This window comes from Hyposmocoma kahamanoa, unplaced genomic scaffold (assembly GCF_003589595.1).
Source record: "Hyposmocoma kahamanoa isolate Upper Pololo Valley unplaced genomic scaffold, ASM358959v1 202, whole genome shotgun sequence".
Classification (NCBI taxonomy): Eukaryota; Metazoa; Arthropoda; class Insecta; order Lepidoptera; family Cosmopterigidae; genus Hyposmocoma; species Hyposmocoma kahamanoa.
In genome coordinates this window covers 1,707,132-1,727,314 of record NW_020653726.1, presented here as the reverse complement: position 1 = coordinate 1,727,314, position 20,183 = coordinate 1,707,132, and the positions used below count along the sequence as shown (strand labels likewise).

The 20,183-nt window shown below is 37.3% G+C and overlaps 1 protein-coding gene across 5 annotated transcripts in view; it reads right to left on the bottom strand.

Moving 5' to 3' along the window:
• The window catches only part of LOC113226956 (CUGBP Elav-like family member 1), a 772,855-nt gene that overhangs the window by 9,355 nt on the left and 743,317 nt on the right, over nucleotides 1–20,183 (bottom strand). For all 5 annotated transcript variants that reach the window (XM_026459779.1, XM_026459775.1, XM_026459778.1 and 2 more), the window contains one exon: nucleotides 9,381–9,559. In XM_026459779.1, the coding sequence (XP_026315564.1) occupies nucleotides 9,381–9,559 (179 nt within the window). The remainder of the gene's footprint in view (nucleotides 1–9,380; nucleotides 9,560–20,183) is intronic.

The following is a 20,183-nucleotide window of genomic DNA, read 5'->3' as shown; positions in this document are numbered from 1 at the left end:
CCTCTATGATGTGTTAAAAAACCGCAAATTACGAACAGCACAAAGACAAACTGTTTTCCTTATACAAATTTCTTATCTGTGAAAATGTTATTATTACATAATAATAACATCAAATTCGATTTTATTATTACATTCAAATTTCGAACATCTCTGAAAAACAAATCATTTTGATTCGACCTCAATTCTAATATCAGTCGAGATCATAGATTTAGTATATAGGTACCTAAATCTATGGTCGAGATGAAGTTTTATTCGAAATGAAATGTCAATAGAAAACAAATTTCACACGTTACTTGATATCGAACGATATGATAGTCGGGGCCGACTCTAATTTGTCTACGAATTAAATAAAAACTACGGTTGTGTGACAAGCGTGAGAAAAATTTTTACGCCATTCGTAACATGCGGTTCCTAAACACATTATAGAGATCTTATAATACATCGAGTATATAACCAGAAATAGAGACGAAATAAGGGCCTTATAGTCCTGGTAACTCATTAGCGATACAGCTCTTATAAATATCAACTCTCGTTTGCACTGAAATATAAACAGGCCAACTACTGACCTGTGTGTACGTCTCCGTATATTCCAAAAAATATTCTGTATTTATATGTATCTGTATGTAATAAAGATATCTCTAACAATGCCGTGCTGTTCAATTCGGTGGTGTGGGAAAAACAGCAAAACATCTAATTACAAAACAAACGGAATCACATTTCATCGGTAATTAAATATTAAATTGTAATTTTGCAAGTTTCGTCCATTATAGCAAAGTTCAAGTTAACTGGAAAAAAAAAATAAATGACATTGAAAAATTTAATGACATTTCGTCTCTATTTCTGGTTATATACTCGATGTTATAATACGTGTATAGATAACTCGTGTGATAGACCCACACTCGTGTTTTGAATTATGAAATTACTCCAGTTGTTTGTTATAATTATTAATACAAAAATTGTTAAAAACCAGAAACAAAGATCACAACAAGCTCATAGAAAAATTCGTAAAATGCGCAACTAAAAAAAAATAAGCAACGGAACGACTAGTTCGTTGGTAACCGTCTTGCACGGTTTGCTGGAAGACGTTGGTAATTTTTCAGACAGATCGAGGGATTTTTTTCTAAATCAGAATCAAATCAAAATTCATTTATTTCAGACAGATACAGTCCATATTCTTATAATAGTTACACAATTATGTATGTAGTCCCATCAGGATCTACCAATATTCAAAAACAAAAAGGACAAGTCCTCAAATTGAAGGCGAATGCAGTCTCAAGCAATGAAGCATGATCGGGCAGTAACCAGCCACAACGCGAAGAACGTCATTTGAGCCACAGATACGGCTTAGCAACGAGGCAGCTCTCTTTCTAAAAATAGCACGAAAACCATCCGTGTGAGCCTCTGCGAACATGCCTGATGCGCTGCAGTACCGCGGCAACCCCAGCAACACTCTAAATGCGTTGTTGTACTGAATGCACAGGGCGTTAATTGTCTTCTGCGAACAGTTGAGCCACAGATTACACTTATAAAAAGTTTGTCAGGATGCCTTGAAAAGTATCACTTTAACAGGTACTGTAAATCGGGCAAATCTGCGAGCCAACATATCGCTTCTAACGGCCAACGCCCTGCGCTCTCTCTCAACATCCTCATTATCCGTGTGGTTCTCCGAAACCCAGTGAAATCAACACTATTCAAATAGACGGGTGGTAAGGTGATCCTGTGACCATGAGACTGAAACATCATGAGTTAACTTTTTTTACAATCTAAGGCCATGGGCCCCAGCGTAATCATCACATATCTTCAGTAGTTTCCTCAAGGCGCTTATCGAGAGAGCCAGCAAAACCATGTCGTCTGCATAATTAATGTTATTTATAAATTTACCATCTATGGAGCAGCCGACCTGAGCCCTGCTCAAGTCCTTTACAAGTCCTTTAACATATAAGGTAAAGAGGTCAGGTGAGGTTAGTTCTCCACACTGCACACCCGCATACCGCAGGTGCTCAACAGTAAGTCCATCGCGCCCAGGGGACTTTCCCTTATTCATTTTTTTAATTACAAAGGCAACTTCTTTTGCTGTGAACTTAGTTAATCTAAGTGTTTGATCTTTGTATTATTAATTATACTTAGTGTATATTAATAATTTGACTTACAGACAGCATATAGAATATATAGTATATATTCAAAATACCAATTGTTGATATAATAAACATGTAGACGCAATGGTTAAAACATTTTTTAAACACACGTATGTACCTGAGTAAAATCGATTATTCGCACTGTTAGTGTAATGATGGCAAATCTGCAAAATTACAACTTTGCAGGTGAGACGTTTGAAGATTCTACGGACGAAATTAATCGATGACTTTTTTATATTTAAATAGAGTTATAAAAATGTTAATTAATTCAAAATAATTTTTATGAATTTCATGTGATAAAAGCACGTGTGTTAAATTCCAAAATATTCAAGGCACAAATCATAAGAAACCTGTATTCTGGATTTTTTTTTATGTAAAGAAGAGGCAAACAAGCAGACGAAACAAGAAGCCACTTGATGAGAGGTGGTTATCGTCGCCCATTGACATTTGCAACATCAGATGAGCTGCCTATGCGTTGTCAGCCTTTGAGAGCCCTGTAAACACGTTTTTTGAAGAACCCCATTTCGTAGTGCAAAGGAAATACTTCAGGAGGAACATCATTCCACATCTTGCAGGTTCGACGAAGGAACGAACGAGATGTCCGCGTGATCTTACAATGCCAGGCAACTAAGATGTGGGAATGGACTCTACTCCTTTGGCGGGAGGTGCGATGGTGGAAAAGAGACGGTGGCACCAGTTCGGAAGTTCCACAGAGCGTTCCCTATTATAAAGACGGTAGTACACACACAGAGTGCCAACATCTCTCCGTAGGCTAAGGGCCTCCATACCGTCTGCGATTTTGGGATCATCGATAATACGAACAGCCCTACGTTGGATGGAGACTAGTGGGATTGCTTGTTAGATAGTCGTTGTAAGAAGCATTCGTCTGGATGTCAGTAGATTGATAGATTGAAACTCTACACTTCTTATAAGAAGAGGCAGGTCAGTTCCTATTATGGGTGAGGCATATGGAATCAACCCTGGGCTGCAGCCAAGGACACAAACGGTCTCTTAACCAAGAGACTCTTTTAATTATAGTTGTGATTACTTTTTTACTGTATAATCAACGTGTGCGACACAATATTAAAACTCTTTATTGGTACAACATTGATTTGAAAAGGCAGTCAGTCATACGTAGTTTTACCATCTTTTGAATATAATAAACAAAGATGTCCGTTTAGTTCGTTTCTATATACACTCAAATACGGTCATTATAATTACATAATAAAGTGCTTTTTTGCTTATTCAGTTTCTTATTCTTTTTACTTTACTTCACAAACGGAGCAAATTGTCTTAACAAAATTAAAAAAAAATAAGAAGTTATATTAATGTGTCTTTTTTTAGATATAAGCGCCGATAATAAACCAACCGGCGGCGGCGGCGGCGCGCCGACGAAAAGTTGTAGGCAGCGGCGGCGTTTCGGCGGCGCGAGTGCGACCCTAAAACGAATTTGTTTAACGGTGTTTGTTTTTACAAAAACCGTTATACAAATACTTTTTCAAAGGAAAAAATAAAATAACGTATTTTCTATAGTAATCAAATTTTTATCAGTTCGATCAGGCGCTCCAATCGTACGCACGCACACGCTTCCGTATTGTGTATGGCGAAAATGAAAATGGCGACGCCAGAAATTGACAAATTAATTTTTTAAGCAAAGCATCTTTAAATATAAAGTCACTAACTAACTTTTGTCGCCCATCTGTGCTACCTCTGTTTAGGCCGGACGGCACGCTGGCCTACACTGCAGAAGACAAGGCAAATCTTTTTGCCTCACTCTTTGTAAAGAGTTTGCATCTGGATCTCATCTTACCTCAGGCTGGCTGCACCATGGCGCCAATTCGCATACGCCAAAAAGAGGTACGGGCCAGATGAAATTCCAGCACTTGTCCTACGTAACTGTGTGCCTGATTTGTCTCCTGTTCTCACACGTCTACACCTGTATCGCCTCTCACTAGAGACTGGTGTAGTTCCCAGGTCGTGGAAGCTTGCAAACGTGCAACCTGTGCCGAAAAAGGGAAGCAGAGCTGACTCTGTCAACTATAGACCTATCTCAGTCACTTCCATACTCTGCAAGACTGTGGAACCGGGGATCTTCTTATGTATGTCTGTCACATATGGAGCGAGGCTATAGAAAAGCAAGGTGAAGGTGTCTTTGGATATTTCTAAAGCCTTTGACAGGTCTGGCGCGCAAGTCTTTTAAGTAAGCTTCCCTCTTATGGGCTTTCCACTAACCTTTGCAATTGGATCTCGGATTTCTTGAGCGAACGCTCGATTCGAGTGGTCTTAGAAGCTGCTGCTCTTCCGATAGATTCCTCAGGGTTCCGTACTGTCGGCAACTCTATTTCTGCTGGATATCAGTGATATGTTCCAGGTACCTTTGCGTATGCTGATGACAGCACAGTTGTAGATAGGTACTTGACCAATGCAAAGGTCAGTGGAGAGGAAATCCAGTCTTGTAGAGAGTCTGTGGTTAGACGTTTGGATTTGACACTTAAGGCAGTCTCCGATTGGGGCGATGCCAAATTGTTGACAATTTGTTGTAATTGTTAAATTTGAATTTAACGCTACCAAAACGCAGGCGTGTCTATTCTCCACAAAACGGAGTGCCTATCTGCTTATTGGAATCCACCATACAAAGGAGCATGAAAAGTACACTGTAAAGAGTTACAACGAATTTTACGAAAATTCATTCATTTGTTGAGTTTTAGTTGGAACCCCTTGATCGTCGAATATATAACCAGTAATAGAGACGAAATGTCATTTAATTTATAGATTTTAAGACTTTCGTGGTTATTCACTAAATGATTATCACTAGTAACAGGTTTCTTACCACGGTATAACTTCTTTTTATTTTCCCGATATTTCGGAACGGTTGCACGCTCCATGGTCACGGGTTGACTGGACGGCGGCAGATGACAGCTTTATGGGCAGACATATCTGTCTACCCTCTTGCGCTGTCGACGACTACCTTCATCGCGATTTGTTGTGGCGTTACCATTGTCACTCACTTTTTTCACACAAACCACACTTACTGTATCCACACGCGAAACTGAACTCGAGGTGTTTTTGTTTTTATTACTGCACGCACTAAGGACCGGATTCCATGCACTGGACATCATTTAATTTGTTTGAAAACTATTCTGCCATATCATTACCGTGACAACTGCGCTCCGATTGGCTAGCCCGAATTCGAAACAATTGACGGGTGTCGTTGCTATAATGGACGAAAATTGCAAAATTACATATTTAATTACCGATGAAATGTGATTCCGTTTGTTTTTTAATTACATGTTTTGCTGTTTTTCCCACACGACGGAATGGAACATTGTTAGAGATATTACAATTATTATCTTATTATTATCTTTATTACAATAAATACAGAATATTTTTGGAATATACGGAGACATACACACAAGTCAGTTGTTGGCCTGTAATATTTCAGTTTTTTAATTTGTGATTTTAGTGCAAACGAGAGTTGATATTCAAAAGTGATATAAGGCCCGTTTGCCTGATGAGTTGCCAGGGATGGATGGCCCTTATTTCGTTTCTACGAGTATTTCTCGTTATATACTTGATGCCATTGATTTATCCTACTCGTGCATAAGTTTTAAATTCGTGCCTTTAGTACCTTATGATAAAGCCACATGTTTGTGATCGCAAAAAGCCCAAAATGCTTTTACCACGTGAAAGTAATACGTACTTCGTGAAACAAATTACGTTATCTATGTGAAATTTCGTAACTCTCTAATAATAATAGCAAAGTTATCGATTCAATTCGTTAGTAGAATCTTTAAATCTTTGTCCTGAAAAATTGACATTTTGCATATGACGTCTTATTCACGGAAGAAAAAAAACCAATGAAAGTGTCTTCAAGCGAGTTACCAGAGGATAGATCAAATGGTTTAGATACTTATAGTAAATTAAATAACGGTCTTACAAAAAATATACAAAACGCCTAAGGACATTCTTAACGTACTAATTTGTTACACAGAATATACACTCCCGGTCACATAATTCGAGCCACCTTGCATTTTTATTCTTAAAGGGCTAGAATATAAAAATATACTTATCATCGCGGAAAAAGTTATCTCCGGTTTTTGAAATTAAAATTTTCAATAAAGATTTAAGGGAATGACGTTTAGTATACCAGTTTCAAAGTTGCGTAATAATTTTAGATCATTCAAGTATTGTTTAAGCTAAGCATTAATATTGAAAATGCAAGGTAAATCGAATTATATGTCCGAGAGTATACTTTACCCGATTATATGAAATTCAGAAAACAGACTAAAATAAAGCCTAAAACGAATTATTTAAGAATAAAATATTAGGGTTTTTCAACAACAACTTTGTTTTGTAAATCAAAATAAAACAATAAATTTACATGATTCAAATTTTTATTATATTAAAGAAAGTAAGGTTTGGCAATTATGAATAAAAAATGATATCTGATAAATGTCCACCATGACCACAGTTACGGATGTCGATTCTTTCATCAGTTTTTAATCACTTTTTGACAAAATGGTGGGTCTACTTCACGAATTTTGAGTTTTAAAGCTGCAATCATCGATTTGATTGGCTCCGTATAGACTCTGTCTTTAACATAACCCCATAAAAAATGATCTAGCCATGTTAAATCACATGATCGAGCTGGCCACTTAACGGCTGAATTTCGTGAAATTATGGGATCGGGAAATTTGGTTTGTAATAAATTAATTGTTTCGGTGGCTGTGTAAATTTAGCCCCTTTTGCTTTTAACAGTTCGATATTACACACGAACCACATTTTAGTTTTGAAGTGACAAATATCCATTAATAACTTTCATCACCTCCGAGAAATATAGTAAGTTTGAGACTGTCACTAATTAGTTACGATTACTGGATAATTACAAAACGTGTAGTCATGACAACGGTATTTCATATATGTTTTCAGACCACATATTGCGAAATATTTGATGCTATCCGCTTAAAATATAGGCTTCTTGAATGTAGGCTTAGATGGTGGCTTTTATAAGCAATTGAAAGAATTGAACGAATTTTATATATCAATTGAATGATAACCAGCTGACGGCATCCGTGGTCGAGTGGCTTGCACACTGGTTTTGGCGACGGCATCTCTGAGGTCCCGGGTTCGATCCCCGGCCGAGTCAATGTAGAAAAACTAACTTTTCGATATTGTCTCGGGTCTGGGTGTTTGTGGTACCGTCGTTGTTTCCGATTTCATAAGTTGTTTCCGATTTCATAAGTGCTTTAGTTAGTTACTTTGGGATCAGAACAACGTACGTGATGTTATCTCATATTTGTTTATTTATTAGCTGAACGGCTGGATTTTATTGTTACTGTTTTATTATAATATCAAGTGACGGGACGAATAAGTCGTGTGTCAGGTGGTAAGCTACACGCCTGTCCATAACAGTTGCAGTGCCACTCAGAGCTTTAAATTGCAAAGATTACTCTTCTTTACCCTTCAAAACCGGAACGCAGTAACGCTGACAATACTGCTTGGCGGCAGAAATAGGTATGGTTTAACGGTTAAGGTTCACCTACCTGGACGAACTCTTTCTGAAGAAGCTCTACTGCTACTAAAGGCAAGTTAGTTCTTGTTGTAAAGTTTTCCATTCATACTTAAGAATACACGTTGCATGATTTAGACTGCAGATTGCATGCAAATTGGTTAGTTTAGTAGAATTTGACATTTTATTTTCAAAGCCAATCAATGCCAAGAAGACAAATGGTGTTAAATTTGAATTACCTAACGTAAAATGGACTAGTCCAAGCATAGAAATAAACGGAGAAAAGTTAGACTTTGTTAATAAAGCAGTCTTCTTGGGAGTGACCTTAGATAGTAAACTTCAATGGTTTCCACATATATCTTCCCTGGCCAGCAGATTAAGCTCTGCTGCATACGCAGTCCGCAGAATACGTGAGCTTACCGATGTTAGTACTGCTAGACTAGTTTACTTTAGTTACTTCCATAGTATAATGTCCTACGGTATTCTCATGTGGGGTAAAGCGGCAGATATTCAAACCATGTTTGTATTGCAAAAACGAGCGATTCGTTCTGTGTACCGTCTAGGCTCTCGGGTTTCTCTCAGAGAAAAGTTTAAGGAGACTGGTAACATGACTGTGGCATCACAGTACATTTACTTAAATATTTTATATGCCCGTAAAAATATACATAATTTCAATAAGAAAGAAGATATCCATAATATTAACCTTAGAGCTAAATCCAAACTCATGGTACCACGATTTCGTTTAACGAAGGTAAACAACTCTTTTATGGGGAACTGTATACGTTTTTACAATAAGATTCCGGAGCATATATTAAGTTTATCATTTACTAAGTTTAAAAACTACATTAAAAATATTTTGATCGAAAAATCATATTACAAAATTGAAGACTACGTGTTAGATAAAGATGTATGGAAAGACGACATGGTTCCAGAATACACACAAATTTGATTCAAAGTGTATTCCATAGCAGTTAAGTTTATTTGAAAAGAGCAATCTCTAGAGTTTCTTGCTCGTTCTTCTCAGGGTGGTCAGCGTAGTGAAGTGAAGAAGAAGAGAAGTGAAGTTAAATGTGACGTTTTCAAGAGTAAATTTATTTTACCTATGGAATAAATAATCTTTGACTTTGACTTTGAAAGAAACACCTATCTTTTTTTAAGCCAACTTGTAAAAAAGGAGGGCTTCTCAATTCGACTGTATCTTTTTGAACAGATTTCGATGATTCTTCTGTTGGAAAGGGGGTATCTTAGTAGGATCACTATTAAGGTACTCCCTTTTTAACAAAATATTTTCAAATTTACAGAAAATATTCCATCTCAAAGGGTGACAAATTAGGGGATGAATTCGGTTTATTGAATTTCACCCTAGATGTAATTCCACAAACTTTTGAGGTAGGATTTTTTAATCAAAAAGTATAATTCAATGCTTATGTGCCAGGTACTACACCAAATACCTGGTCCTAAACTAGGAAATTCTCTGTACACCGTGCACCGAAATTCACTATGGGGCACTACCCAAAACACCCAGATCAGAACCAATTTAGAAAAGTTCATTTTTCAATTCGGTCCTACCGGGAATCGAACCCGAAACTTTCTCATCCAGAGTGTACAGAGACTTTGGGCCACCGAGTTCCTCGAATATACATTGTTAGAGCTCTTCCTAGTAGAATTTTGTTAATTTTACGTTTTAATTTTTACTTTAGTCTGAGTCAACGTTTAACTAAAATTAGTGTCTATACCTTAATAGCAGCAATGGCAGCCTGCTTGGAAACGAAGGTGACAAACGCGCAGCCCTTGCTTTGGCCCTGCGCGTCCCGCAATACGGTGCACTCCTCTATAGCGCCGTGTCCCGTGAACAGTGCGCGTACGTCGTTTTCTGATAGCTTCTTGTTCAGCATACCCACGAATAGCTTTCGTTCTGTTGACAATAAAAAAACCTGATTAGGCATTTGTTTGTTATAAAGAGAACGGAGACAAAACTAGATACACTTTATTTACTGCGAGATCTCAACATTTGGTCAATATTCAGATCCAATACCGTTGAAGTTATTAATATCAATCACATTTCGAAGATACGAAGATGAATTATTTAATTGTCGTATCTTCGAAATGTCATTGAGGTTATTAATAAATTCTAGAATAGAATCACATTTGAACACCAAAGAAAAATTCCTTCGATTCGGTTGGATTCGAAACAGCGCCTTCAAGCATTCCGATTGCCAGACGCTCTCCTAACTGAGCTACGGAACGAACCACCAAACCTTGCAATGTGCTTGTTCTTTTCTATGTTTTTGAATTTTTACGACTTTTTTGCCGTGGCGCCATCTGTTCGATTTTTGTATTAATAATTAGAACGTACTTTTTAATTCTTAAATGCAGAGGAAATTTGCCCTAGTCATAAAGTTAGGATGTAGTTACAACTTTATCTTGCTACTCATTACGGAGCAGTTACTACGCAACTAAGGAAGTTTACTTCCTTTGTTAACATCTCGAGTCAAGGCGCACAAAGCGTATCCAAGTTACCTATACATTGAATGAAATATTTAGTAGGTATTGCCGCGGTTTGCTTCGGAAATAACGCCAAGTGCATTGTACAGCTTCGAGACATCGGTGTCAGAAATCCTCAGATGTGATCCTTAAAAATGTAGTCCGCAATTCCGGGCTCAGAAGGGGTTAAGTACGAATTTACGACTTCCCACCCGCTACCAGCCATAAAGCAGTTTTGCCTGCATGCATACGAATTCTTCAAACCTCTCACAATTTAACACTCGATATTTAGGTCAAAGCATAACAGATATTTTCCGTTAAAACAAATATTGGGGGGTGAATATAGAAGATTTTAAGCCGCACACAATGCGATGTTAGAGTATTACGCGTAAAATTCAACATTTGCCGGTTCCAATCCCCAGTGGGCGCGAGCACGGCGAAATTGAAAAGGTACGAGGAACGCCCGTCTGTTACAAATATTTCATGCCCGCAAAATCAGCACGCTCGCGCGGAGATTAGCATGAAAATGGTGCGAGAAACCGAGCCGGGATCTGGTGAAAAACTCACTCGAGCTCGTACACAGCGCCGGATTCCCTAATTTCCACTCCGCTTTGTGCGAAGGATGAATGTTTAAATTTGAGATCAACAAACGTGGAAACACCTCATCCCACCGTAGGTATCTGCACTCGTTTCTCCTTTATATTGACCCATATATATTTGAATAATGTACTGTATCAATTCATATAGGCTTTGTTAGGCACTAGTTTTCACGTAACAGTGTGTATTACCGAACCAAATCATATCAACCATTTTGGGCAATTGGGGTTTGGACACCCCACTTTCTCTACGAAGAGTTCTATGAATCTTATTGAGTGAGTAAATGTATCTTTTATGTAATAACATATCACAAAAGTTACAGAAAATCGGAAAATTATTTTTGCAACTTTTCCTCAATGTGCTATTCTTGATGTTGCAGTGTATTTGTACTATGGTTTGGTAGGGTAGATCAGTCACTAAGGTTCAAACTAGGGACGTCCCTGTACCATGAGTATCAGAGTAACGATTTTTTTATAATATTAAGTTACGGGGCGAACAAGTCGTGCGCCTGATGGTAAGGTATACGCCTGTCCTCTACAGTTGCAATGCAACTCAGCTCTTTAAATCGCAAAGATCTGAGGCGCACTGCCACTGCGCCCGTCACTCTGTATGTCTCAGAGAGTTGACTAGTATCATATGCTTGTAAATTCACCAGCACCCTGCTGACATAACTGCTTGCCGGCAGAAATAGATAAGGTGGCAGTACTTCCCTCGACGTACTCTTTCACAAGGAGCTCTACTGCTACTAAATATTAACTCTCTAGGCACTGGCTAGTACACCGAGTCTAGAAACAATTTTTGAAAAGAACGCTTTCTGAATTGGTTCTATTCGAAATTTCATTTCTTTGGGATCTGCTAATATGTACAAATAATTTATTGGTATTTGTATTGTAATTTATTTGTATTTGTATTATAATTTATTGGTATTTGTATTATAATTTATTGGTATTAGCATTGGTATAGCATAGAAAGAGTGCTGGCTCAGTGGCCAGTGGTCTCTGAGGTCATTCTGGATTAAGTAATAATACATAACGATCTCTATCAATTCCATCAGAATCAAAATGTATTGGTTTAAGAATTAATAGTCAGTCATAATAATGCACCTTCGACACGTAATTTGCACGCTGCGGCGAAGTCACGAGATCACAAGGCTGTGCGAAGCATAGACAAGAAAAATGAATAGACAATCATGTGCCTCAACTCTTCTTGGCATAGGACTAAAGCAACTAATTAGAATAGTCAAAAAAAATTCCTCTTAAACATGACACGTAATCAGTTTTAAATGCAGGAGTAATTGTGTACTTAGCACAAATAACGCTTGAAAATGTTAATGCTTTAAGTGCGCCATCGGGTCTGTAACGATGCCGTTCGTTTAACAATTTACCTTCTGACTGGGGAGGGCAGGCAGCACTTAGACCGTAAAATCAGAAGGAATAATTTTGGGAATAATCAGGCAAACAAAGAGATTATCTTCATATACTCTGAGACTCCCTATTATGCCTGGTTTGCTATAGTAATAGGATCTAGATAATCAGGGGTATAGATACACCGGCGAATTCGACAAAGGTCAACAGTGATAGCTGAGCTAAATTCGACTTAATGCAGAACGGTACTAGTCCACGGTTAAAATACTTGAACATAAAAACCTGGTTGCGTACTTCCCTAATTTAGTCTCTTATGTAGTTAATTGAATTCTTCTTCCATGAGTTATACGAAAAACCGGAAACTTTCTGGCTGTCCACATAACAAAAATATATTTTCTCTCAAAAAAAATACTTTAAATCGGTCTTCTGTAATATTTTCCGAATGCACGTTAGACGTTTTACCTTTCCAGGGACGAAAAATGATGTTACTTAATAAACTATTTAGGTTCGTATTGTTCTAGTTTAAGGGTGGTGTGTCTTAGTTTTTCTCACACCTATTCATGTGTAAATTCTAAGTAGCGATCGCGTTTCCATCACTCTGTGGGAAAACGACCTCGAATACGCGAGCGTTAGAGCAATTACGTAGTAGACAACGTTTATGTTCCATTCTTTCAAGTAGCTTAGTCATAACTCATTGTTACCCGTACGTTCCATTAGTATTTTAGGAACAAAAGTATGTTTTTTACACTTTAGTCAGATCGTCGTCGTTGTCATTCGGTAAATTTTTAGTAAATTTTTATGTTGCAGTGGAGCTCCCTGTGAAATAGATCGTCCAGGAAGTACTGCCAAGTTAGCTAATTCTGCCGCCATACAGTAATGCATTGGTGCGTTCCGGTTTTGAAGTGTAAGGGTGCTGGTAATCACATGCACATGGCACTTGATCAACTTATGACTCAAGGTGTCGGGCGCAGCGGCAGTGCTCCTTAGATTTTTGTGATTTAAAGCTCTGAAATACGTTTCGCTTATCACCAGGTATCATAAAAAAAAACTCCTTTAAAGAGAGGTTAGAAGATAGTCCACCTCCGGATCACTTGTATCACCAGCCGGTACCATTTGCAAATTTACATTTATAATTTATATTTTGTCAAAACTGGGTCAGACTACTCCACTACTCCATCTACTATTCCAATTTTTTTTGTAATTTCAAAGGTTACGTTTTCGAAAAGGTAAATGATACTAAGTAACCACGTTGAAGCGACAGTCGTTCCGAGTCCAGTTAGCAAAAACATCATATTTAATAAAAAAACATTACAGTAAATGATACTAACGGTACATGTAGTCCTCCACACCGGCCCATTGGCATATTTTAACACATATAATGCCATACCATAAAGCTAGAGTTACATTTAAGTATGTGCTTAAACAATTTGTGTGGAACACGAATAGAATACGCGAATTGCACGCATTAGCACTTGTAAATTCTAGCTATATTAATGTGTCGGCGAGTATTTTGTTCTCAATTTCCTCGCTGAATATCGCTTTTAAGGTGTAAATGTAAATATAAATACTCGTGTAACTTCCTGTTTAGTGTAATTAGTTCAAGTTTATACAAATGTGTGTAGTTCAATTGCGTCAGGAATGATAGAGTAATCACACACATTTTTCATTGCCTTCAATTCAGTTGGAATAAAATAACGACTATAATTTCTGTTTCTGCATGAGTACATTACCCGCATACGTTATTTGCAGGCGCGTACTAATAATTTTACGCCGATGTTATCAGAAAAAACACCTACATAGTAACATTTAAAATTTTTGATATTTTTAAGTTGATCAAAGGACACTCACACGAGCGCGCTGTATACAAACGAAGTTGGATACTATTAATAGATGTTGACGAATTTTATGATATTCAATAGACGTGATCTAAAACGAATATCTAGGGGTCCTGGTTTTTCATTGTCTACTTAAATTATATATACCTATTCATGGACATATTTAGAGTACCGCTAAAAAAAGGTTGAATTATGATAACAACAATAACTGGGGGTCTACTCTCGATCTCCGTCCGAAACAATTACTGCCAAATGAAAAGACGCGTGATGCGAATGAAGCTTCATACTGGATACTTGTCTTTTAATTTTGTCGAATATTACTTATTTGACAGTAATTGTTTCGGACGGATGTCGGACGGATATCAAGAGTAGACTTACTGGTCACAAATAATAATCGCTGGTCACTCGCGATACAGGGTGCGGGGCTATGAAAAAAAATGAATTTTTTTTTCAATTTAAACGTTTTGGTATGTGTGGCCACAGGTTCAGAGATCTTAGGTTTTCGCAACTGTTACGCATAGGAAATTAAACTATTGATTGTTTTTTAATTTTTCTTTGTTTGAAATAAAAAATATACGCAATTTAGATCCCAAAAGTAGTTTCATTTAGTGTAATTTCAAAACATTTGCATGGGCTCAAAATGTCACTAATTTTCAAACAAACAGGCCCAACTGTGTACAATGGAACGTTTTATTTAAATTTTGAAAAACTTCGATCTAAAGAAAAAAATTCTAATATAAAAAAATGCATACATCTAACAAATGATGTCAATAAAAATTAACCACGCAATGGCGCGCAACCTCTTAGGGCTATCCTCTTTAGGACATTATAAGTGTCACTATAGTAAATTTGAAGCAAGGTACTACAAAGATTAGCATAACGATAAGAGCTAACTCGTTCCTCGTTAAACAAGACAAACAAGCGAAAAACTAGAGCACGCCTTATCGAACCGTTTTCCGGTACCTCTTCGCCCCGAATCGCGCAATACGTTAATATAGAAACCAGCAGCGCCGTTGCAGAATATTCATCGTATTTTAGCGATAAAAAAACCCGTGTTTTTTTTAAATTTCCGCTTTTTGTAGTTTCGTTTTGTGGATTTGTTTTCTTTTTGTTACAGCCGTGGAACGTGCGTTGCGTATGGCAGTTGCCGCGTATTTATATATATTCCTGCGATACATTAGACATAGCCTTGTACGGTTTCTCAAATACGAGTTTTCAGTGTCAAAGTCGCTAGTGACTGCGAGAGTATTTTGTGTACTTCAAAATGATTCAATAAACTTCAATGTGACCTCCATCTTGCTGTATGCAGCCAGTCACGGGCGCATTAATGTTAGTTTCAAATTTTAAATTTTATGTTTTTAAATTTAATTCATAGAGTTCGTAATAGCAAGGAAATGGTATTTCAGACAGGGCAGTATTGTCAGAATAAAGAAAATTGCCACCAAAATTTGTACACGAAAAGCAATTGTTCCGCTTTGAAGTTGCCATACCCGCTCAATAACGACTTTAGACAATTTTGTAACTAAATAAGGAGCGAATTAGGTCTTGGCGTGCGCCGGATACTGTTTGCTAATTGTTATAATAGGATTTTGGTTGTTTCATAAGTGCGGTCAAGATTTTTATCTTCTTCTTCTATTCAAGTATAAGGCGGCTAAATGGAACAGGCCACGGCATTTGGGTTACCCAGAACCTAAGATTAAAGGCTATTCAAGTCTAAAGTTAATACATATTTTATAGACAAACGCGATTCACTGTTGGGCATGTTGTCCTTTAACTTCAGGTGAGATTGATAGGTAAGGTGCGTTTAGCTAACTTTAAAATAGTGGACAATAAATATAAAAGCAATTGTAAAGCACTCAGAATTTGAAATTTAAATAGCACAACGTATTCGAAATGAAACATTTTTTTTGATGTTAGCGACTTATTAATATATATTTTTTCTCTATGACGAATGGCGTGGCATGTAACGATTTTTATATTTTAAATACATAAGATTTTGGCTCGTTATAAATATTAAACGTGTTATGATGACCAGGAATCTGATAACTGGATCACAGTACTATACTGAACAGTTAGCAGTCTCAATTTAAAATCGAACGAAGATACCATTGTCGCAATGGTTTCTTCAAAAAAATGTTAAAACTACAATTTATTTTGTATTGATGTCCGAATTTTTTACATTTTTCGTTTTCTATATAAGATAAAAGGTAATTTAAATATTACATCAAATTACAAATAACATTTTAAACGTTCATTTTCCTTCAATTTTATACTTAATCATTTATAAATCCTGGTGTTGCGGTTGTTTTCTACCAAGTGCATTCCATGTTGGCTATGTCCGAATTGTATGTAAATATCTAACCAGTAGTTACGTGAGGTACGTGTATTTTCTTTATTTTTTTATAGTAAATAGTTCATTTACCTATAGCCTCCCACATGTCGACATCAGACTCAATTCTGAAGCTTTATCGCAACCATCAGTGGATCCCACGAACTCGTATCCTAATACGCGCCGCCATAACTCCGACTTAACGACACATTGTCTTACCCGACAAGTAAACGCACTTTGAGACGTGATATAATACTGCCCCCAAAAGAGAGATGGGCTCTGACTGAACCTTGATATCGTCCTTGAGAAGCCCTTTTTATTTCTTGAGGAAAGAGTTTAGAAGCGTGTGTGCTTCAAACGTACAAATTGTTGCTGTACAGACACTTAAAAAATTGTCTTAAAAAGTGCGCATTTGACCTCCATCTCACCTGATGAAAATGTCGACGATTGAGCATGCACACCTCAATAATGCCCAATCAATCTCGCCTTGGCTGTATAGATGTATGCTTGGCATATCGTGGGTACAGAAGGTCACCAATGTTGAGGTTCTTCGTCGAATGAGAAATAAGTTGGAAATACTCAGAACTGTACAGGAAAGGAAGCTGCAGTATTTTGGCCACGTAATGAGGGGCAATAGATACCGGATTCTTCAACTAATAATGCAGGGAAAAGTACAAGGAAAGCGTAGTTGAGGCAGAGAAGGATAACCTCGTGGTTGAAAAACCTGAGAGACTGGTTCCCACTTAGCACACGTTCCCTCTTTCGTAGCTTCAAAAATGAGAATAGCCGTGATGGTCGCCAGCCTTCGTAGAGAAGCGGCACACTAAGAAGAAGAAGACTCTCGCCTTGAACAGGCCCAAGTTATACCGTTCAGGGAACAAGTCTGGAGGCAGGGAATTCCACTCCACGGTCGTTCGCAATATAAATGTAGAAGCGTAACGCTTCCTGCAAGTCCATGGAATATCAGCCTACGCCTAGACACCAGATGATGCAAAGGGGAAGGCGGAATTAAATCGTGTAATGCCTTCACACACTCTCCGTAGAATCTCCTGTAGAATACCGATAAGCAGGCAACTTTACGGCAGCGTTCAAGGCACTGTAGCTTCGCTTCTATTAAATCCGAGTCACCTATGCTTTTCAATTGAAGCCAAGGTGCCAGTTAGTTTTTAGCAGAACAATTCCTACCGGTGGCGGTAGTACTTCATGCACGGCTGGACTTGTGCTTGGTACAGCTAAAGCAACTAACCCGATGTGAAGTAACGCCTCACCTTGAAAAGGATGCTGTCTGGCTACATTTTTGGCAAGGGTCACTTTCAAGTATTAACATTATGACAATGTATGAACCAGCTGGAATATAATTATTTCAAAGGCAGACTTGCATGGAACCACCTACAAATGGGAGCATTAATGCGTTCCAGTTTTGAAGGGCAAGGGTGTTGCTGAAATTACTTGCACACGGGAAGTTCAACTTATGTCTCAGGGTGACGGGCGCAGTGGCAGTGTCCCTCAGATATTTACGGTTTAAAGTTCTAAGTGGCACTCGATGTTCGTCTCGTCACTTGATACCATAAAAAAAAGAAAAACCGTCATAGACAAGAAAGTTTCATCGCAATGGTTTTCCTTTACTTCCTTTAACGAAAGGTATTGGTACTAAACTTTATGAAACCAATACAGTCCGTGTCGCCTCGAGGACTCGAACCGTCGATTTCTCAATTAATTGAAAAGCACCCGTTCTCCCACTAAACTACTCAAACAATTCAAAACAATGCTATACTAAAGTCGTATGCGTTGTGTGGTGTGTGTGGTGCCGCGACAGGTGTTACCGAATGTCAGTGTTACCACATAAATTACTGACAATTTTTAAGCTCTTAATGATTCAACCTACATTTATATAACATACTTGCAAATCTTTATTGAGCTGTAGTCTTAATGTTAAGATGTTCGGAAATGATCGCGTACGTTTATTTTCTCAAACGCGATTAAAAACAGTTGATGCCTTGGTGGTCCAATGCTTTATACTGTGGGCGCTATAGGTACTGTGTTCAATTCCCAGTAGGACCAAATTCGTAAATGAACTTATCTGAGTTGGAAGTGCCCCAGAGTGAATTCCTTCGACGACCTCCGTGATCGAGTGGGTTGCACACCGGTTTTCATGGTGTCGCCATTTCTGAGGTCCCGGGATCGATCCCCGGCCGGGTCAATGTAGAAAAACTAACTTTTGTATATTATCTCGGGTCAGTGTGTTTGTGGTACCGTCGTTGTTTCCGATTTCCATAGCACAAGTGCTTTAGTTTACTTTGGGATCAGAACTACGTATGTGATGTTGTCTAATATTTATATTTATTTATTTAATTATTTAATTCCGTTGTTCTGGTACTCATATATAGCAAATTCCCCATAGTTTGAGACCAGACCATTGATGTTTTGGTTGTTTAAAGAATAAAAAAAGTCAGCCGTGACCATGGGACATGTAAAGAGCCCGAAACTTGTTTAAAAAAACAAATACAAACACAAAAACACTTATTTTTGAATTTATATTGTATTTGTCTTTTACAAAAAGAAATGTAAGATATTTAGTATTAAATTATTTTATTGTGAAATTACTCCACTAGTTTATAATTCTTAATACAAAGATCGAACATTAACAAAAATTCCTTCGATCCGGCTGGATTCGAACAACAAGCAAACCGTCTTCCATCAAGCAAACCGTGCCAGACGCTATGCCAACTAAGCCACGGAACGAACCAGCGGACCTTATGAATTTTTCTATCTGCTTGTTGCAGATCTTTATTTTTTGGTTTTTAACGACGTTATTGCTGTAGCGTCATCTGTGAAAAAACATAATATTTAAATCTGAAAAAATAGCTTCATTTCTAATGTGTAACAATCGCGAAATCCTAAAAACTCTACAATATATTAAGATGTTTTTAGATATTTTATAATATAACCTCACCATTTGGCAAACCAGGCGGTGAACTGGGTTGTAAAGAATTATGCTTGCTCGTACGCGTGTCCTAATTAAATGCATAAGCGTGAAATCGTCGGAATACAGGACAGAGATCCGACGGAAAAGAGGGACGAAGAAGGTTGATGTGTTAACGAGAGGTTATACATATACAGTCCACAATAACTGACTTAGCTAGGCAAGCAGCAAAGTATGGAATTTGAGGAAGTGAAGTCGTCTTTATCGAAGCGTTGTATCACGTACAATATATTAATTATGTCAATTCAAATAAGCCTCACCGTCGAAAAATTCTTGATAAAAAAACATTTTTTTTTTCAAATCGAACTATATTGGGTGTAAAAAATCAGATGGACATGAAACATGAATATGTATATGAACTATGAAATATGAATTATGTAAAAGTATTACAGGTACATAACTTTACTTAAAGGAAACATTCCTTTATATTCCTAATATAAACAACTGCATTCACAGATTTTTTGAAAAGTTTATTTGAATTGGATATCGGACCAACTCAAAATGCAAAAAAATAAACACTCACTATATTATTGTACTAATCGATAGCATCAATGTAAACGATAAAATCTCTGAAGTTGCAAAAGGTTGTAATTTGCATATTTAGGGGACGTGTCATTCGTGTTAGAGTCAATAGTACCTAATATTGGATTTCAAGAACTTATTCAATTGTAAGACCCAATGTTTATTGTCGAGATTTTGTCCTTACCATTTGATTCCATCGATTAGTACAATAAAATTGTGAATGTTTATTTTTTGTATTTTTTCGGTTCCCTGCTCACGGATACGGTTTAAAAATCTGTCAAAGCAGTTATTCATATCAAGAAAAATAAAAAAATGTTTCCTTTATGTAAAATTAGCCATTCTAAGCATTTATTTTTTCCACCCTGTATTTTTAACACACATTTTTAAGGTAAATCTTGTTATATACATTTTTAAAGAAACGAACA